The sequence below is a fragment of the Protopterus annectens genome, chromosome 5.part0, assembly GCF_019279795.1.
Source record: "Protopterus annectens isolate FY-2018-M chromosome 5.part0, PAN1.0, whole genome shotgun sequence".
Classification (NCBI taxonomy): Eukaryota; Metazoa; Chordata; order Ceratodontiformes; family Protopteridae; genus Protopterus; species Protopterus annectens.
The window spans coordinates 1,974,693,421-1,974,716,107 of record NC_056735.1 but is presented as its reverse complement, the minus strand read 5'-3'; the positions used below and the strand labels follow the sequence as shown (position 1 = coordinate 1,974,716,107).

The 22,687-nt window shown below is 41.0% G+C and overlaps 1 protein-coding gene across 1 annotated transcript in view; it reads right to left on the bottom strand.

The window, feature by feature from the left end:
- Positions 1–22,687, bottom strand: part of DIS3 (DIS3 homolog, exosome endoribonuclease and 3'-5' exoribonuclease) — a 1,475,941-nt gene that overhangs the window by 20,056 nt on the left and 1,433,198 nt on the right. The window contains exon 19 of the mRNA XM_044072053.1: positions 12,397–12,519. Coding sequence (XP_043927988.1) covers positions 12,397–12,519 — 123 coding nt within the window. The remainder of the gene's footprint in view (positions 1–12,396; positions 12,520–22,687) is intronic.

Below are 22,687 nucleotides of genomic sequence, written 5' to 3'. Positions count from 1 at the left end.
CTGTCTAGCTAGCTGCTGGATAGAGTAGTGTATTTTTACACTCTAGTAAACAATTGTTTTTACACAAAAGAGGTCAGTGGATTTTCCATCTAGTACACTGGGATGCAGCCGGTTCTGCTGAGGTTGGGGAAATGCATGACATTTTTGAATGTAGTTTTATTGGCTGGAGTTATTAATCAGCTTATCTTGTTTTTTAGTGCCTTTATAAATTCTGTACAACTGAGTGGCTCTTGGCTCATTTATTCAAAGCGAAGTACTTTTACTGAATAATCACACTTTCATAATTTGTTTAAAGAACACTGCTGTATCTATATCTTTAAGTTTGTTTGCAGTAGGATTTCACTCCGGACACTCCTTTACTATGCTTTTGCACTGGGAGGATTGGGATTGCTCATCTGGTGTCAGTAGGTGCTTACCTGGTCTATCTCAGCTGGGAAATGCACAAAAGGGCTCCAAGTATTTTTTTTTTTTTTGCACTTCTCTGCACTTGACTTGCACTGTTCAAATAACTATATAGCATAGACTAGATTCAGACCTGCTGAATCGTGTCTGTTATTGATACACTTGAGTACTAAACCAGTCATCTTATATTAAGAAGGGCTCCCCTGCACTCTTGTGGCAGAAGAGTGTGCATCCAGCCCTGTCTGAGCTGGGGATTGCTGGAGGAATATTCATTGTGTGCTTTCCGATTGGTAGATTAGCTTAAAAGTGTTTTAATTTTGCCTGTATTTAAGCTTCGTGTCTGTGCGTTACAGTGCACGGTACAACAGATTTTAGGGGTGCCCTGTATAGATGCAAACACCTTGAAACTCATTTTTTCCTAGTCATCTGTCAGTGGAATCCTCCCAAGCTTCCCTACTATACTACGGGTGCACTGAGCAGCATTGCCACACTTATAATCCATAGCCTTCAACAGAACAAGCAGTTTTGTTAGTCTTAAGAATGGTCAAACTATCCCCACTCCCTTCCCTAAAAGTACATACAGTAAAAACCTGCTGCAATGAATGGGCAGTTTCCCATCATTTCACCGGCCATGCTGACTGACATGGGCATTGTGAGGCAATGTAGTAATTGCCTCATGTATATTGACAATCACTTACTCCTAAAACAAATACCCTATGTGAGAGATGTAATTATGCTATGAAACTGGAATCAATTCTCTCATATAACAACAAACTGGACATCAAACAGGTTGTCAGCACACACACCACCTCTCACACAAAATGAGGTCATGACACATAAGCCCACATATGCGTAGGTACTCTATAGAAGCCTACCAAAAGATCAGAGACCTCCCAAATGTAAAACCACTTGCACACACTGCTATGCAAATATAAACCATTACACATAACATACACACCAGTCTCTCAGCAAATAAGCCTCTATGGCAAAACACCTCAAAACCTAATGTCTTGGTCATAGACGATGCCACAGTGAGACACACATGTCCCTCTCACCAGGCTGGACAAGGAGAAGGTCACTGTCAGCTGCCTGGATCCATCAAATCACACATGCACTCAAGTCACTAAACAAGTACCATTATATCTCTGTCATAGTCCATGTTGGGATGAATGACTTGAAATGTACTTCTCTGGACTATATAACATAAGTGTAGTGGTTAGAGCGTACGCCTTGTATATAGTCATTCACAGGTCGAGTCTCACCAAAGCCATTTCCATTTATCCCAATCTCTCTGAACTACACACTCCAGGGACCTAAACCTTGTCACCACAATAAGCAGAACATGCTGGAGGGAGAGAGTCCTGTCCCAGAGACTTACCATACTCTGGAACAAACTACTCATTCATGTCAAGCAAAGCCTCTCATTGGCCCTCTAAGAAATATCTTGATGACTGGATGGGAAACAGAAATTTCACTCCGGGGATCACTTCTGCGGCACTGCTTGACAGGGGCACAGGAAATAACTTTCTTGGGTGGCAAAGGCTAGGCTTATACAGGGCCCCAGGGCCGATAGCTTAGTACCTGCCTATGAAAACAGACATGACTGAATTCTCACATTGTGTGCCTCAGGTAGGTATGACCCTATCCTTAAGCAGCATTCTAACCTCTCCCAGGATGATGCCACAATATAAACAAAAAATGATCGACTTCAACAATTGGCTGAGCTTGTGGTGCCAGTCCAGGGGGATCCAGTATTGGTCAGCCTGGGAAGACATGGTCGACAAGCCACACTGCTTTGCCAGTGATGGTCTGCAACCGTCTCCTCTAGGCTTTCAGATACTGGCAAAGTGCTTGCCTTCCCTGTAGTGCCTTTTTCAGGCAATGTCAAAACAACATTTCCAACGTAACAAAATCCACTTGAGACAAACTTGAGGTTCTGCTACTTAATGCCAGGAGTCTAAACATGAAACTGCATTCCTTGGAAGCACTCTTCACCTTGGAAGATGCTGACATCTGTGCAGTCACTGAGACATGGTTCAAGGCTGCAGAGAACCACCAAGCATGCAAGGCTATAATGCCTTCCACACGTTCAGACCTCAAAATGAGCATGAAAGAAACAAAGGTGGCGGTGTATCCATCTACATTAAAGCCAAGTACACCTTGAGACTGGTTAAACAGTACGACTCTCATTAACTATAGATAAAATACCCTACCATACCTTTGCTAGCTACGGGTCCCCACCATGAACCAAGAAAAGCACACCACCTACCTGTACTTACTGGAGTCACTCCCCATGCAGCCTAATACATTAGTCATAGGAGATTTCAAGTATCCTTCCATTGACTGGGTGACATACATGAACACGAACATGCTTGCCCAGAGGTTCCTGGATTTTGTTAATACAAATACTCTGGAACAGAGTCTTCACCCCCACAATGGGCTCAAACATCCTAGACACAGTACTCACCAACATGGCGGGTGAGTCACTGCACTCCCCTCTGTGTGATGCCCTTCCCTGGTAAGGTCGGACCATAAATCAGTCTCATTCGAAGTAACTATTGAACCTGTCATCACCGCAAAAGCAAAAACACTAAAAAAACTTTTCCAAAGCAAACTACAGCCTACTAAGCAATGGTATAAAACGTTTTGTACCCCCTACAATCACAGACAAAGATGACCCCTATGCAGAGGTGTACGCAAATGCCCTGTATAAACACTTAAGCAACTGTATAAATTCAGCTGTGCCTGACCAGATTAAAAACAGGCCCTCCCGAAAAAAAAAAAAAAAACAAGCCATACTGGTGACCTCAAATGTAAACAGGTTATATAACAAAAGGAAGAAAGTGATGGAAGTCCTAGAACAAGAGGGAACCGACTCAGCAGAGGAAGAACTCCCTCCACAGCTTGAAGAAGCAAATCAGAAATTTTGTAGTCTTCTAACGCTAATTACGAAGGTAAAATGGCATCTCTAGCAAAGAATAATCACAAGGCATTCTTTAACTACATCCAAAATCTAAAAGGGAATGCCCAGCTATGTGCCAAACTGGTGGTAGATGGTACCACTCATACAATACCAGGGAAAATTGTCAATCTGCTGACAGATTTGGCACAATCGTCACCCCTCTTGTCCCCACCAGCCATTCCTCAAAGCATACCTGACCCCAGTCCTCTGCCTAGTATCCCTAGTGATCAGGTCACATCTGCGCTCTCCAAAGCCACAAACCTGGCCTCAATGGGACCAGATAATATCCCAGGTTGCTTACTTAATCTAAAACAGAACCTAGTGGACCCACTTTGCTTTCTCTTTAACCACAGCCTGACAACTGGCTTTGTTCCAGAAGAGTGGAGAACAGCAACAGTAATCCCCTTGCACAAAGGTGGGCCATCAACCAACCCTGGGAACAATAGACTTGTAAATCTAACCAGCCTCATCTGCAAGACCATGGAAAAAATCATCATGGACCTTACAAACAAGGACACAGGCGACATTCAAACTGTACACCTAACCCAGTTTGGCTTTGTTAATGATACATCATGCTTATTAAACCTATTAGACTTCTTTAGGAAAGTCACCAAAGCCCTGGATGAAGGTAAGACAGTGCATGCTGCCTATCTTGACCTAGACAGGGCTTTTGACACAATCCCCCAATCAGATGTCATTGAAAAAATCTCCCAGCTGAGGGACAACCCTTATGTCACCAGATGGGTAGCCAACTGGCTCACCGACAGAACGCATACTGTCAAACTTGCACCTCTAACAGCAGACCCGTCACCAATGGCAAACCACAAGGATCTGTGCTGGGCCCTTTACTGTTTGGAATCTATTTCTTGGAAGTCCAAGCTTAAGTAGATGGCCTTTGGCCTACTGAAGTTCACTGATGATTGCAAATTGGGTGCAATCATCAAGCCCCCAACAATGTTAACATATTACAAGAGGGGCTAACACAGACAAATGACTGGTGCCAAAGCCACGGTCTAAGCTAAACACAAAAAACTGTATTATTATACCCTTTGGCAAAGCAGAATTCCCTGCTAATTACAATACTGACAGCACCCCCCTAAGTTCAAACTCAGTGGTGCAAGATCTGGGAATACAGGTGCATAGCAATCTGAACTTCAACTGCTAAGTTTTCGCAGTGGTAAGGAAAGCCTGCGAAGTTGCTCATCTCATAAGTAAGGGTATCGCATCCAGGTTTAAGGATGTTATTACTCCACTGTACTTGACCCTCATCAGACCATTAAGAGAGTACAATGTTCTCTTCTGCATGTACCTCACCAGACACCTGCAGCACCAAGAGAGACCGCAGAAGTTTTTCCTCCAAGAAAATACAGGGCCTCCTAACCATGACTTGCATGGACAGACAAAGCCCTGTCACTGTACTCTGTATTGTATAGGTTGCTGAGAGGCAACTTGTGTATGGCCTAGAAGACAGTCTCTGACCCTGCCCCGATGGATATAGTGCACATTCAAAAGTCAAATGGCACAAGAGTCACTCGCTGTAACGGAACCTAGCCTGTGACATTAACAGAACATGCTGAAGAGACATATATCACCGCTACTCTGGAATAAAGTTCCAATTCACGTGAAACAAAGCTCCTCACTGACCAATTCAAGTGCAACCCGGACAAATGGATGGGAGACCACAAATTTACCCTGGGGGTGGCACCCATGTCCCTCATAGACAGAGGTAGCCACTGATTATTATAGATTCGCTCTGTGAATTATGTCCCTCTAACTAAGGACAAGTGAGGCAACTGAGGAGTAACATGGCAGGCATGTAAGGGCTCACGGGCCAGTAGCCTAGTAAACTCCTATGAACCTATTCAAATACTTTTTTTTAAAGAAGAAACTTCTTTATAAAATTATCCTTTATTATACAGGCAATCATACCCAGACACTGGGGATGCACAAGCCAGTGCATTTCTTTGTGCCGGTCCCAAGCCTGGATAAATGGGGAGGGTTGCGTCAGGAAGGGCATCCGGCATACAATTTTGCCAAATCATACATGCAGACAAAAGTACACATATACATACCGGATCGGTCGAAGCCCGGGTTAACAACAACCGCCACCAGTACTGTTGGCCAACACGGTGCTGGTGGAAATTGGGCTACTGTTGGCCGAAGGAGAAGAGGCTGAAGGCATGGCCGAAGGCAGGTAAAGGCTAGGACTGTGATAGTGAGTGTCGGAACTTTGAATGTTGGCAGTATGACTGGTATAGGGAGAGAGCTAGCTGATATGATGGACCGAAGGAAGGTTGGTATATTGTGTGTGCAAGAGACCAGATGGAAGGGGAGCAAGGCTAGGTGTATCAGAGGCAGGTTCAAATTGTTTTATCATGGTCTGGATGGGAGGAGAAATGGCGTAGGAAAAGAGTGTCGGGTAGAGTGATGTTTATGAAGCTGGAAATTGATGGTGTAATGATGAATGTTGTTAGTGCATATGCTCCACAAGTTGGGTGTGCAATGGATGAGAAAGAAAAATTTTGGAGTGAGTTGGATGAAGTGGTGATGACTGTACCCAAGGGTGAGAGACTGGTGATTGGGGTAGATTTCAATGGGCATGTTGGTGAAAGGAACAGAGGGGATGAGGAAGTGATGGGTAGGTATGGTGTTATGCAAAGGAATGCAGAAGTTCAGATGGTAGTGGATTTTGCGAAAAGGATGGACATGGCTGTGATGAATACGTATTTTAACAAGAGGGAGGAGCATAGGGTGACGTACAAGAGTGGAGGAAGATGCACACAGGTGGATTATATCTTATGTAGAAGGGGCAGTCTGAAGGAGATTGGAGACTGTAAAGTGGTGGCAGGGGAAAGTGTAGTTAGGCAGCATAGGATGGTGGTTTGTAGGATGACATTGGTGATCAAGAAGAGGAGGATGAGTGTGAGGGCAGCACCAAGGATCAAATGGTGGAAATTGAAAAATGGTTAATTGTGAAGTGATGTTCAGGGAAGAGTTAAGACAGGCACTGGCTGGCAGTGAAGAGTTACCGAATAGCTGGGTAACTACAGCAGAGCTAGTAAGAGAGATGGCTACAAAGGTGCTTGGTGTGACATCTGGAAAGAGGAAGGAGGACAAGGAGACCTGGTGGTAGAATGAAGAAGTACAGGAGAGTATACACAGAAAGAGGCTGGCAAAGAAGAAGTGGGATTGTCAGAGAGATGAAGAAAGTAGACAAGAGTATAAGGAGATGATGTGCATGGCAAAGAGAGAGGTGGCGAAGGCTAAGGATAAGGCGTATGATGAGTTGTATAAAAGGTTGGACACTAAGTAGGGAGAAAAGGACCTGTACCGATTGGCTAGACAGAGGGGCTGAGCTAGTAAAGATGCGCAGCAGGTAAGGGTGATAAAGGATAATGAGGGAAACTTGCTCACAAGCGAGGAGAGTGTGTTGAGCAGATGGAAAGAGTACTTTGAGGGGCTGATGAATAAAGAGAATGACAGGGAGAGAAGGTTGGATGATGTGCGGATAGTGAATCATGAAGTGCAGTGGATTAGCAAGGAGGAAGTAAGGATAGCTATGAAGAGGATGAAGAAAGGAAAGGCTGTTGGTCCAAATGACATACCTGTGGAAGCATGGAGGTGGTTTAGGTGAAATGGCATTGGAGTTTGTAACTGGATTGTTTAATGAAATCTTGGAAAGTGAAAGGATGCCTGAGGAATGGAGAAAAAGTGTTTTGGTACTGATTTTTAAGAATAAGGGTGATGTGCAGAGCTGTAGTAACTACAGAGGGATTAAACTGATCAGTCACAGCATGAAGTTATGGGAAAGTGTACTGGAAGCTAGATTAAGAAGGGAGGTGATGATTAGTGATCAGCAGTATGGTTGCTTGCCAGGAAAGAGAACTACAGATGTGAAGTTTGCTTTGAGAGTGTTGATGGAGAAGTACAGAGAATGTCAGAAGAAGTTGCATTGTGTCTTTGTGGATTTAGAGAAAGCATATGACAGGGTGCCTAGAGAGGAGTTGTGGTATTGTATGAGGAAGTCGGGAGTGTCACAGAAGTATGTAAGAGTGGTACAGGATATGTACGAGGGTAGTGTGACAGCAGTGAGGTCTGCGGTGGGAGTGACGGATGCGTTTAAGGTGGAGGTGGGATTAAATCAAGGTTCAGCTCTGAGCCCTTTCTTATTCGTAACGGTGATGGACAGGTTGACAGACGAGATCAGACAGGAGTCCCCGTGGACTATGATGTTTGCAGATGACATTGTGATCTGTAGTGAGAGTAGGGAACAGGTGGAGGAGACCCTGGAGAGGTGGAGATATGCTCTAGAGAGAAGAGGAATGAAGGTCAGCAGGACTAAGACAGAATATATGTGTGTGAATGAGAGGGAGGATACAGGAATGGTGAGGATGCAGGGAGTAGAGGTGGCGAAGGTGGATGAGTTTAAATACTTGGGATCAACAGTTCAGAGTAATGGTGAGTGTGGAAGAGAGGTGAAGAAGAGAGTACAGGCAGGATGGAGTGGGTGGAGAAGAGTGTCAGGAGTGATTTGTGACAGATGAGTACCAGTAAGAGTGAAAGGGAAGGTCTACAAGTGGGTAGTGAGACCAGCTATGTTATGTGGGTTGGAGACAGTGGCATTGACAAAAAGGCAGGAGTCTGAGCTTGACATGGCAGAGTTGAAGATTTTAAGATTTGCACTGGGTGTGACGAGGATGGACAGGATTATGAATAAGTATATTAGAGGGTCAGCCCAGTTTGGAGGGTTTGGAGACAAAGCCAGAGAGGCAAGATTACATTGGTGTGGACATGTGCTGAGGAGGGATGCAGAGTACATTGGGAAAAAGATGCTAAGGATGAAGCTGCCAGGTAACGGGAAAAGAGGAAGGCCTAAGATAAGGTTTACGGGTGTGGTGAGAGAGGACATGCAGGTGGTTGGGGTGACAGAGCAAGATGCAGAGGACAGGAAGAAATAGAAACAGTTGATCTGCTGTGGCAACCCCTGACGGGAGCAGCCGAAAGAAGAAGATATAGGCAAGCATACATTTATATAAATGAACAAATCGTACTGACATATTTTCACTTGCAAATGTTATACATCACTTATAACTGATCCTTTTCAGTCAAACATTACAAAGCTCATTCAATTCCAGTGTTCCCTTAAATCTCATTCTTCCTCCACGACATTATTCTGCATGTATTCCTCCCAAAAGTTCCATTTTTTTTCTAGGTATTTTTTTCCTTCCTTTTCCTAAAGACCCAACTTCCAGTTGTTTTATCTCTGCTACTATATTCACTAATTCTAGTACAGTTGGTTTAGACTTTGATTTCCATTTTCTAGTAACTGCTTTTTTGGCAGTCATCAGAATTAAACTCGGCAAGGCCTTACTATGGTCTAGACAACTCCAATTCTGGATCATAGTGCAAAAAATCATGTTCTAAGTTACAGCAGTTTGTTCACCCAGCATTTCTGTTAATGTAGTCTGCAGGGAATTTTTAAAGTCTGCCATTACACTCCCAAAAATATGTTCACATTTACCTCCTTCTTTCCCATCATACCTCCAACATTTGCAATCTACCTGGGGAAAAATTCACTGGAGTCTGCATGGGGTATAAAAATATCTATGCAAACACTTTCAAGCAAAGATCCTAAATTTTCTAGATGTTGATGCACATTTGGGAGCCATAAATATACCCCCATTATTTCTTTGTGAATTGCTTATCCAGTCGCTCTTTCAATCCCTTCTAACCTCCCTTGATTGGATTGATTCCTACAGTTACCATGCATTTTATATGCCCTACTAATTATCCCTTTTTAAACAGCAACTTCTGTTCTAGATTCTACTAAAACCTCTACCACTGCTAGTCTTTCAATCAGGATCCCCCTATTTCTTTCTCTTTGCTTATACTCATCAGTCATTGATAGGGAAGGCAATCTGCAGCCTGCAATCTAAATTAATTATTGGCCTCTTCCCATTCTACTACCTTTCGCCCGCTAATTATTTGCTCGTAATACCTTGGTTCCTTTGCCAGATTTCTCCAGTATTCTGTTTTTATTGCCCCCTTATCAGATTGTCTCCATAGAAAAATGAGAAGCAGATACCCAGCTGAATCCCATTACACACACTGCATTGTGAATTTTTACACAAAAATATTAATCAGAACAAACATTTTTGCTTCAGTTCCTTCAGTCTCCTTCTAAACATTAATGACAAAGTGAGGTTTATGCTTGGAGTCTTCCCACCAGTTTAACACAGTCAACTAACTTTCTATCTTTTTTATCCATTTCTTGCAGAACTACAGTTAACATGTCTAACCTACATCTAATGGTATTTATGTCTTAAAATTTCTTCCATTTATTCACTAATTTCAGTTTGTTGCAGAGTAATCTTGACCTCCTAACATGAGTCTCTCATTTAAATCCAAGGTAGATCTTAATCTTTTAGTCATCTGATGGGGTTTTTCTTCCTGTCTCTCAGGCATCTTACTTTGGAACAAAAGTCTCTTTAGGAACTTTGTTGTTCTCAGACAAAAGAGAAGCAAAGTCCCTTTCAACTTGGCTGGCTCATTCTTTGTTGGTTAAACTTTATTTCTTCCTTAGCCTGTCCTGCATTCATAAATATCAATTATCCTCCAGAAAAAAATATTCTGAAGACAATAAGATATAGCAACATGAATCTCACTCCTACCTCCTGTCCTTCAGTGATTGCTGGGATAAACTTGTGTCTCTTCAGCCAGTACAGTGAACAATCATTTCCACAAACACTAGTGTCTCTGTTTTAACAATTTCCCCTTCCGGCACGGTTTTATCAGGAGCAGATTTTTCTGTAGGAATTGATGCATCTTTACTAATACAAGTCATGGCTGCTTCCTCAAGGCCAGATTTGGAACATACCCATGATGTGCCTTCTCAATTAATAAATCATGCTGTGTAACACCAATCCAGTTACTTATATGGACTTTCATAAAATTAATGCAGTTTTTTTTCCAATTTCCCTGGGGCAGCAGAACATATCTGATTTTCTGTGTTTGCTATCTTATAACTATTATTTTTTTGAAACCATTATTCTGGAAAAGGCTCTTGGTCAGCCAGCCTTTCTTTTATTTCAACCTCTGATTTCTAGAGTTTTATCAGCTCATCTGAACAGCTACTTACACAGTTTCTTATGCTTGCCCAGCCTTTTATCATTTGACTTTAAGTGAGGTGCTAGAGAATTATCTAAACACCTCTGAATGCATTTGATTTATTTTTCCTTTAAATTACCAAAAACTACCTCCAGTACTGAAGCTAAAACTTGACCTATTTTTTGCTGAACCAGAACTTTTTCTTCTCCTTTTATGGATGATTATATTTTACAAATGTCTTCTTTGCTGGCATCTAGGCAATATAATTAGTAGCCAGTAAATTAAGTTTACCCAAAACAAAAACTTTTACTGATGTTAACAATTCTGCAGGCTTTCCTCACTGGGGGAAGTTTAACTAACCCATTGCTCAGTGTGCAGCCATCTTAGAGGTCCCACAGTCAAGTAAGTTTTACCATTCAATGTATTACGTTTCTATAATGCTTTTTCTTAAAGAACATATGCCTTTAATACACTGTCTGCCAATTATGACTTAAAATCTCTTTCAGATTACTGTATGAACCTGTATCCATATGCAAAAACAAAGTCATGCTATACAAAGCTTTAATGCCTACATTGTACTACGTAAAAGAACCCCTTAATGCCTGATATCTAATCACATGCCAAACATTCTTTTCTACATATGTGTACATTGCAATGCCTCAAATACAACTGCAGATAAAAATACTTTTACATTTGGCCTGACTACCTGATTAACAAATGCATATATAGAGGGAAGCACTTCCTATTCCTGCTTTCCCTGTTTCTTTAGCATGGACATATTAATTATTGCATAAAACCAACCTATGTGAAGTCAGCTGTTTTAAATGAAGCTGCCATCTCTTTTCTATAGATGCTCCTCAAGATAATGTAAACTTAATCATTTGGTAGCCTAAAAGCAATAAGACCATGTTTCTCTCTAAATGTCATCAGTCCCTTCCAATCACTTGACTGTTCATGATGGCAGGTGGATGAGTGTTAAAAGGACCCTCCCTAGAATGACTTTCTTTTCCTGGAAAGCTTCCTGGCAAAAAGGATGGCTATCATCAGCTACAGTTCTGGCAATCGGTCACATTAAAGGCACAGAAATGTATTTTCCAAAAGCATTACATGCACTGTTAACTAGTAAAATTTATTTATTTATTTTATTTACTAACCACCTTAATTTATCTTGAAAGATTTAAAAGTAAAGAAGACACTCATGTATGCTGATGAAGGCATCTGTCAGCGTACTGGGACAAGCTTAAGTTGTGAAGCTGATGCTGACATACAAGGCTAGTAGTTCAAAATAAAGTGCATATCTGCAGAAAAAAAATTTTTTTTCAAAAATATCTGCAGAAAGTCTTTTAGATCAAGTTCAGTGGTTATCAATGCATATTTAAAATTAAACATGCCTTGCAAAATGCCAGTCAATATTCCATTTTGCACCACAGGAAAAGTTAAAAGCAGCTAACATTATTCTGTTTGTCTATTTAGCAATCGAATTTACATGTGCTGTCAACTAAGACTGTAATCAAATGCTGCCCAAATCTAATATTGGAGCTGGAAAAAGCTGTGCTGTAACACATAGGTTCATGGATAATTACTAGGCTAATAACCCCAGAGGGCCTTTTTAAGCTTAGCCATACTTCCCCAAGGTGAGAATAGAGCCCTTTACTCTGTGTATACAAGGTAAACACCTTAACCATTATGCCAAGCCACAAACGTTGCCATGACCTGTTAACTAAATATTCATGGTAAGGGAATGTACAATGACAACATCCAACATCTTCCTTCCTAGCAGACTCTTATGAGAAAAAAGAAAACTGCTACAATTCAGCATATCCATAACAATAAGTTCTACTTGATCTGACTTCACAGTAGAAAAATCTACAAATAAAAATTAAGGTGTAGTCATGTAGTCATAATTAATGAAAAGATGTTCTTACCTTAGGCTCCACTAGTGCCATTCTTATTTTCTGATGTTGAATGTTGGAAGCATCTAGAGAAATTTTTACTGTCACCTTCATAAAAACACGAAATACTACACCTTCCACAGTAAGTGTTGGAATCTATAAAGAAAATATAAAGCAGGCAATAATGGTTGCTGCTGTAATAAACATGTATGATGATACCTTAAAAAACAGAATACATTTTCTGTTGAACACTAATTGCCTTACTTTTTTCTTGTCTGTTACTACACTGTCTGGATGTTCAAAGTGCTTAATAAATAACATAAAAAAGCATGACAATATATACAAATTATTAGCAGATGTCTCCTCAGAAAAACTACTTTCCTGCTGACATAGTGGTTAATAAACTACCCACCGTAGGATCAGCTGTGGCCCTTCAGCACATAACACACGGGTCTGAAATCACATTCTTGACATGGCCCACCATCTGGGCAATTTATTCACAGGAAGCCCACTTCCAAGTACAGATTCTAAACTTGCAGGAAAGAGTGGCTTACCTCAGGGCAAAGAGGTATCATTATCCACAGGGAAGGACTGATCTACCTATTCAAAACTCTACTCCACCAATGTGCCAGATGTTTGCCAACCCCCTTTTGTACCCATATCAACTGTTAAAATAGCCAACTAATTCACTTGTTTGGAATGTCAATCTGGGCATCTTAATTCTTGCATAAAACCAACTCACTGTGATGTCAGCTGTTTCAAATGAAGCTGCCACCTCTTTTTATAAATGCCCCTCAAGAGGCTGTACAGAAAATCATTTACTAGTCTTAAAGCAATAAGTTCATGTTATAAAAATAGCTTCTTGTAGCTGGTCCCAATACCTAATATGCATGTTTGACACCCATCTCAGCAGATGGGCTACTTAATTATTGCTTATTTGCTCCCTTTAGAACTATAGCTGCAGTGCAGAAAGATAAAGCCCTTTACTGAGCCAGATGACCCAAAATTAAACAGCAGCTCAAAAGACTGGCAGGTGGGTGTGGAAGTGAGTGGCTTATACCAGCTCACCTATCCTGGGGGTAAAGGTGTTAGCGGTCCTGATCTGCCAACCTGTCCCAAACAAGTAGAGACTTGCACGCAACTATTATCCATTATGATGGGGGATGTGGGTTTAAGCAATCCCATGTGTGAGCATGTACATGTCATGGGATGGGCACAGAATTCCCCACATAATGACTTAGGCACACAGGTCAGAGTTAAAGGCAAAACAAGAACAAACCCTCACTGCCATCTGTATGACACTTGTGGCACAGACTGTTCACACTCTGCTGATGGAAAATGAATGGGCAGTAATGATCAGTAGCCATGGCAGACAAAAAGGATACAGTAAAAACAGGAATGCATGTAAGTGCTATTAGATCCCAGCACATTCACTGCCTAAATGAAAGTGTTCATTACAGCATCAAACAAAGTACAGTTGTGTACACTTACCATAAATGTAGATGTCCGAGTGTATTCATTGTTGCAGTCATTACATTTGGGTTATCTGCTTGTAGGTAGCCCTCAGCTGGCCTGATTATCCAAGTCTTGGGTCCTGCGTCGGTTGCTGTCCCTTCTTCTATGACGTCAGGTAGTCAGGGGTATAAAGCATGCAGCCGATGCCATTACATCAGTTTTTTCTTGCCCCAGATGTCAGGTGCCCCCATAATGGGAAGCAATTATATTCAAGGTTATACCTCCAACTATAAACAAATACACCAGAAAGCGTAAAAACAATATACAAGAAGAGAGGTATAGCAAATAGAAGTCAGGGGGCTGGAGGGAGGGTAACCAGGACTGCAACATGAATACACTCGAACATCTACATTTATGTACGTGTACACAACTGTACTATGTTCTTCGTGTTTCACTGTTGCTGTCATTACATTTGGGTAGATTCCCAAAGCTAAGGAAGGGAGGAGGCAATTAGAGGGCATTAGGACCAGCTATTAGGCCCTGCAAGACTGCAGTGGCAAAACCAGTTCTGGATTTAGAGAAAATAGGCAAGGGGTAACGCTTGGTGAAGGTGTGAACAGAACTCCAGGTAGTAGCTTCTAGGATGTCCCTGGTAGGAACACCTCAAAGAAAGCCTGTTGAAGTAGATGCAGCCCTGGTGGAATGTGATCTTATCCCCCATTGGGTAGATTTTCCATGGTGCTTATAGCAGAAATGAATGCAATGGCCTATCCATTTAGAAATGGTTTGCTTTGAAATGGCCTTCCCCTCTACCCATGCAGTAAAGGCAACTAGCAGCTGCTCAGTTTTCCAGAGAGGCTTAGTCCTGTCCGAATAAAATGTAAGTTGTCTGTGCATGTCCAAAGAGTGCAGTATTCATTTTCCTTTGTTCTGTGGATTAGAAAAGAAGGTTGGCAAATGGATGGACTGATTAAGTGCCACACTGGATACCACCTTGGGCATAAAGGAAGGATTGGTCCTGAGGGACACCCTGTCTGCATGGAAGAGTATGAAGGGCTCCACTGCCATGAGGGCCTGTAATTCAGACACTCTTCTTGCTGAAGTAATGGCTAGAAGGAAGGTAGTTTTCCAAGAAAGGAATTTCAACTCTGCAGTTGCAGCTGGCTCAAAGGGAGGTAGAGTGAATTTTTCCAATACAAAGTTAATGTTCCAGGCTGGAGTAGGGGCTCTCCTGGGTGGTCTTAATTTTTTGGCCCCTCTGAGGAACTGCTTCAGCAGGGGGTGACAGAAGAGGGGTGACTCCGTATTATAATGTACTGAAATGGCAGAGGCATGAATTTTAATAGAGAAGGAAAGGCCCTTGTGAAGCATCTCTGTTAAGTATTTAAGAATATGCGGTAAGTTGGGCACTGCTGTGCCCATCCCCTGAGTTTGGCTCCACGAACAGAACCTTTTCCACTTTTCAGCATAGGATTTTCTAGTACTAGGTCTCCTTGCCTCCAAAATGACATCCAGCACTTGCTTACTGAGGGATGGTAATGGACAGCTCAGGTAATTAGCCAGGCTGCAAGGTTCGGGGTTTGAGGCTGGGGGTTCAGAATCTGGCCCTCCTGCTGCAACAGCAGGGAAGGGGGTCTGAGGCAGGTGCCATGGTTCCAGCAGTGACACACTGCGCAAGAGGGGGTACCAGTGTTGGCGTGGCCAGTCTGATGCAATGAGTATTGTCCTTGGTTTGTCCTGTTTGATCTTAACTAAAACTTTGGAGAGGAGAGGCAGAGGGGGAAAGGCATAAACTGAGAGGTTCTCCCAGGTGAAGGACACAGAATCCACCTTTCAAGCTTGTCTGTGGGGAGTCCTTGTGCAGAATTTGTCCAATTGGTAGTTCTGAGGGGAGGCAAACAGGTCCATTTCTGGGCTCCCCCATTTGTTTCTCAACATGTTGAATATCTTTCGTTCCAGTTTCCACTTGTGTGGGTCCATGAGATTTCTGCTTAGGTCTTCCAGTGAATTTAGCTTACCTGGAAGGAATCGAGCTTGTAGGTGCACTTGGTAGCTCAAGGCTGTTTTCCACAGAGCCATGACTAGTCTGCAGAGAGGGTGTGAGTGGGTTCCCCCGTGCTTGTTTATGTACCACATAACAGTGGTGTTGTCTGTCTTTACCAATAATTGTCCTGGAAGAATGTGGTCCTTGAAGGCTGTCAGAGAATTCTGTACAGCTAACATTTCTTTTTGATTGATATGCAGGTGCATTTGACTCTGGTTCCATTTGCCCTGAATGCACTGCCCTGCCAAGTGAGCCCCCCATGTATAGTATGATGCGTCTGTTGTTAGGGTTTGGGTGGCAGGGGGTAGAGTGAATAGCAGTCCCTTGTTGTGGTAGCAGGCCTCTGCCCACCAAAGGAACTCTGTCTTTATACAAAGGATGATAGGAATCATTAATTCCAGGTCCTGAGAATGTTGACACCGTAGTTTTTTTTGATACCATTGTAGTTTCATCATATGCAGTCTTGCATATGGAATTAGTAGGATGCAACAAGCCATGAACCCCACAGCTTGCAGTATTTTCCTTGCAGTTAGCTGGATCTTTGTGGCCAGTAATTTGAAGTAGGCTGTCAGCTAAACTTGTTTCTCTGGCGTGAGGCAGGCCATCTGGGAAGTTGTATTCAAGCTTTCCACAAGTAATACAATTGTTAACTTTTACAGACAAGGGTTTAGAGCAAGAAAAAGGATCCCCAACAGGTTACTTAGCTTTTTTGAAGACTTCGGTTCTGAAACTCGAAAAAAAAAAATCCAGGAGTCGGCCAACCGGCACTTGCGAACTGCTTCGGGCACGGCAAGAAAGACTGATGTAATGGCGTCGGCTGCATGCTTTATACCCCTGACGTCATGGAAGAAGAGACAGCAACCGAAGCAGGACCCAAGACTTTGATAATCCGGCCGGCTGAGGGCTACCTGCAAGCAGATAACCCAGATGTAATGACTGCAAAGGTGAAACATGAAGAACATCATGGAAAGTTGTGTACTGCTCTTCCAACAAAGGCAACATGGAAACTGATCCTACTTGTTCTTGGTCTACCTACATGTTGTTCCTTTGTAAATACTTTTTCCCAATCTTTTCTAATCTCCTGTAACTGATTCTTACAGTTATGCAAAATGTTATGCACTCCACTAATTACCCATCTTCTAACAGCAGCATCTGTTCTAGGCTCAAGTAAAACTCTAGTAGAGATGGTCTTTCATTTAGCACTTCCCTAGCCCTTTCTCTCTGAATTTACTCTGTTATAAATCCCTGACACAGAAGACAATATCTGACCTGCAATTCAAACTTCTGCTTAGCCTCATCCTACTTTATTACACTTCACTCCCAAGTTACTTGCTCCTAATACTTTCTTACCTTTGCTAATTTCCACCAAAGAATTCCAGCTCCTTCTTGCCTATTTTCTATAGCCCTTATTTCAGACATACCCATTTGTAAAATCTCTTATCTTCATTCCTGTACTAAGTTGATAGAATACTTTGCTTCTTTATGGATATAATATTCAGTACAACAGTTATTTTCCTTAAGGACTTGCTTCCAAAATTCGTTTTTCTCTACCTCTCAGGCTCTTCTACCATTTCATTGTTAACCTTTTCCACTTTGATTTACAACCTTCTGTTTGAGTTATGTATATCAGCCATATCTGCACAGCTCTAAAGGACACCTTCACATCAGATAACCCTAAAGTACATTGGTCTACGGGCAGAATCAATATACCCACTTAAATCTTGCCATCTTCCCCTCCTTTATCATCATCCACAACTCCTCTGGTTGATACAAATATGTCTGATTTATATATGACTAATGGGACTAAATACTTTGAGAGTTTGTATCTTACTATCCATATTCGTGAGTTTCCAGTTTCTCAATTTTGGTATTATATTTTCTTTAATTTCTTCCCACATAGCCTTAGCTGCTTTAACATAATTCTTTTTTAATCCATACACCTAAATACTTCATCTTATAAGGTCTCCATGAGCATGGTATTGAAGAACTAATTCATGAATGGATGCATAACTTACCATTTTTGGCTTTACCCTGAAAAAGACTTAAAACTATCTCACAACCCTCTGCAGTAGTAAAATGATCCTTTCTAGACTTACAAAATATCATCTGCTAATTTAGCTTTTACCATACCAGTTATACCCTTAAATTTATGAATCCCTGCCTGCTTCCTCTGTTCAAATACAGGTTGTCAGAGAGGAATCCTCCAACCTTAATTTTTGCCTCTGACCCTTCAGATATCCTCCTTATTAACCTTATTATTCCGTCAGAGAATGAAAATGCTGCCACCATTGTCCAACTTATAAAAACCCAGATGAGTATACAGAATGCTTTCTCTGCATCAAGACTCACCAACAAAAGACATGCTTTCTCACACTCTGCTTGCTTCAGGATCATCACTGTTCTATTAGTGTTGTCAAATGTTTACCTCTCCTCCACAAAACCACAACAATCTCCATATCACAACTATGGCAATTCCCTTGCTATTCTCTTAGCTAATACAGACAACTTTATATTCATGGTTTAAAATTAAACGGGTTTATACGAAGCCTAACTGGAAATATCTTTACCCTCTTTGGGTAATACAGCCACCACAGGTTTCTTCCAAACTGCTTGCGCTCCAATCCCCTTTTAAACTACTGCTATACAAAACTTTCCAGATCTTTATCACTTCATTTTCTCCTAACTTTCACCCGATTCTCTTCAGGTCACTCTCTCACTTGGTTGTAATCCCTTCCATCTTTGTAGCATAATGGCTGGAAAGTCTGCCATTACTTTCAAGCTTGCTTTTACCTCTGCACAAAGCCTTCTGATTTTTGCAGCTGCCCTGTATAATTTTTTGTCCTGCATGTATTCAGATGACATAAAATACATTCTGTAAGTACAGTGTTTACAGATCTTCAGTCAATCCTCTGAATTAATTCTGCTGTGCAGTACATATCCTTAAAGGAGTAAAAATGCTGCAGAATATTCCATTCCTGAAGAAGTCATCCAGATGTCTGGATGTTTTCTCATATTTATGCTATTTGGAGACTCCCCCTCCTGGAGTGATTATCCTTATTTCCACTTGCTCTCTCAGTTTGCTAATTTCTGAGTCCATGATTTTCAGCCTCTCACAGCATTTTGACAATGGGTATCCTGTCTTGTGTTTCCAAGTTTTCCTCTCCGATCCTGTCCAGAATTTTTTGCACTATAGCCATTTTTCCCTGGAATGTTGTTTTCAGCTACCCCACCAACCCACAATTCCAGAGGTTTTCCTACTATGTCCAACTGATTTTTAGTACTGTCTGATTCTCACTTCTCTTTTGCCCTCCATTGGCTTTTCTTTCTGGGTTTCCCAGTATTTATTTTTTCCCAATTATTTCACAGACCACACTGGAGCTCTAAGCTCTGGTGGGCATCTTGGTAAAGCTCTTCCCAGAAAGTTATATGCTACTATGTTTCATGTTTATTTACTTATTTACTTACTTGCTGTTCTCCTGTTCACAACTCACATTTTCTTGTTTCAGTCTGTATGAGACACTAAACCTGTTTATGTAGTTTATATCCCAAACCAGTGCGAATAATTCTATATCTTGAGACTGATTCTTGTTGATTCAGCAAATGTTATAAATCACATATCAAGAGTTAATGTGAAATCCTTTTCTAAAGATTTTGTCGCTCGAAAAATCTTTATATGAAGAACAGAAATGAGTTGCACTGCAATACTAGTTAAATAAACTGCTCAATGCTCTCATGTCTGGAAAGTTTTATTCTGTAACTACAGTAAAGCAGCAAAGGATACAATACTTGCCTTTCACATGCTTTGCTGGATCTTTGAAGAGACAACTGTCACAGATCAAAAAGAACAGCTGCTAGATACACTGGCAAATTTTAAAACAGCACAGGAAAAGGTCTGCATATTGTAAATTTGGAAATTTAAAAATCCTGCTGTTTACCTGCTCTAGTTGCTGGGAGATTTAAAATGCAACACGACAAGGCCTTTTTTAGCAGCTCACACTCAGTACAAATCATAGTTGTTGTTGTGTCTTTTGCTTTTCCTGGTTAGGGGTCGCCACAGCAGAACTTGTCCGCTAATGATTGGCAGTTGATTTTTACATGCCGAGTTACCAGCCCTGACACACAACCTTCAACGAAGGTACGCCAATTCACGCACGTCTCCACGCAGAAGATGCTCTAGCTGAGAATCAAACCGGACAGCATCTTACTGTGAGGCGACAACGCTAGAAATCATAGTACTGTAGTGAAAATAAAACATGTTTTCAAGAATGCAGTCTAAAAGCTGAGTCATTTTATAGCGACACTGTGTATGTTGTGTACCAGTGGAAAAGAATGAATAGTCTGACAGTGCGACAGTTCTCATAACATATTAGGGTATAAGACAGAGATTTTCAACCTTTTTCATCTCAAACTAATTGCAAAAATATTGCATCACACCAAAAATATATTATATTTTCTGCCTGACAAAAAAATAGGTAAAATTTTGATTGATTTAGAAAATGTTTTCCTCTTTTTTACTTGCATTTAATATTTAATGAGATATCGGAGCGTGACGTTATTTTAGAACGTCTTTTGTGCGAGGCTGAATTTTGGACAGGCATACTCTTAAATCTTCTTCCATGGTTTCCAGCCATGATCTATTTTTTTATTCTTATATTTTTCGTTGCAGAAAAGCTTGATTTGCAGAAATATGACATGGAGAAAGGAAGAAGTGCTTCTGTTGATTTTTTGTAACATTGGGAAATTCACTTTTAAGAGATAACCAAAATGAAGTAGCATCTGTTGTTGAATGTTAGTTTTAATCCTCTGTCATTTCTTATCTCTGTCAATTTGTTCTCTTCTGTAATATTTAAATTTGCCAGTTTGCACGCATTTATGACAAATGGATCTCTTATCCAATCCAAGGATGATATGTCAACTGAGGGAAAATATTTTTCAGTATTTATACTAAGTAACCTTAAAGTTTGTAAGGTTAGCACTACAAGATTTCCATACAGTTTCCACTTTATCGTTGGCTCAAACATTTGTACTACATTTTCTCTTCTGATTCTTTCTACCGACAGCATTAGTTTTGTCAGTGGAAGTAAAAATATTTTCACAATCTCCTCGCATACTTTTAAGTGTGTTCAAAGATTGAAAGAAATCAGAAAGAAATACAACCTTATTGCATCAAAGCTCATCACTGACAAAATCAGCTGAGATTGTTGAGTTGTCAAAAAAGTTAGAATTTCCTCTTTTAGTTCATAAAATCTTAACAGAACTTGAGACGTGAGATAACCACCTAACTTTTTATTTATTTACTTGACATTTGTTTACGGGAAAGTCCAAATGGACACAGGTCCCTTTTCAGTGGAGGCACAGAGAAAAATGCTCCAGTTACAAGGATAATGTCAATATATACTAGCATACATAGAGAGTTCCAGTTACAGACATTTCAGCAGTTTAACAAACATACAAAAAGTAGAAGACATGCATTTCATTTCATGGAAAAAGTCTCATCATTGCTCATGTTACTACGGTTGAAATAATCGAGGGGGTTATATACATACAGATGTAGTTACTTACAGGTGTGACTGAAATGATAGAGGGTTATGAACTGAACAGATAACGTTACTACATCCTGTTATTTAAATAAACAGGGTAGAATATTGCTTGGGAAATCAGGAAGTAACAAGAACATAGCCAGGTGTCCACTAGGTGTGATATGAGGAGCTTTTTGAATTGTGAAAGAGAGCTGCTAGAAGTTATTGGGGTTGGCAGCTTATTCCAAATTTTAGGAATATAGTTAGAGATATTTCCCAGCTGAGTTGCTGGCTTTGGTGGTATCTAGAAGGTGTTGGTTACTACAGAGAAGAGATCGGGCTGAAGTGTATGGTCGAATGAGTTTTTTTGGAGAGAAGGGGTTTTATCGGGTTGGTGGAGAATTTTTGGGCAAAGTTTAATTGATTAAAGTATACAATCTGTGGGAATTCGAGCCAATTAAGCTGTTTTAGTGCTATATAGTGATGTGATCTATGTAAAGATCCAGTGGCAAATCTTGCTATTTTTATTATAGTAAGATTCTAATTGGTTTAGGTCTGTTTGGAGGAGATTGGTTAATAGTGGGGAAGCACAGAGGAAGGTTGATAGGAGGTATGTGCGGGCTACAGTAACTTTCTTATTTGTAAGAAATTGTGTCTATATAGGAGATCTACTTTCTTGTGAACCTTTTTGATGGCTTGGGCTATGTAAATAATGTCTCTAGTTCTGAGTAGGGATCTACATTCTTTAGTTAGCCAGGGTGCATACTTAGATTTTACTCTGATAGTTATAGCAGCAGCGTGGGAGTTTAGCATGTCTAAGAATGTGTTGCTGAATGAGTTAACTGCATTGTCAAGAGGTAACTGTTTAAGAGATTCCCAGTTACAACTATTTAGAGTGCTGATGAAGCCGTTTAAGTTGAATTTTGTTTTGTTTCTGATTAAGAGGAAGGTAGGATGGATGACTTGGTGAGTCAGAGTCCTAAGAAGGAAGGATGGCTGATGGTCACTTACACTGTTTGGCAGACAACCTGATTGAGATGCCTGAGAGGGGTTGCTAACTAAAATCCAGTCAAGAATTGACTGTCTTTTGGAAGATTTATCAGTCCTTATAGGGGAGGTGATGAGATGAGTAAACCCATGGAGGTTTATGTGGGAAGATGGATTTTCTGAGGAGCCAATCTATATTGAAGTGTCCCATCAGAGAATAGGATATCCAGAGTACTATGTTTTCCAGAGTGGGGACATTGTTTGCTGGTGTGATATAACCACCAATAATATTAAAGTGTTTTGGGATTAATTTTTAATT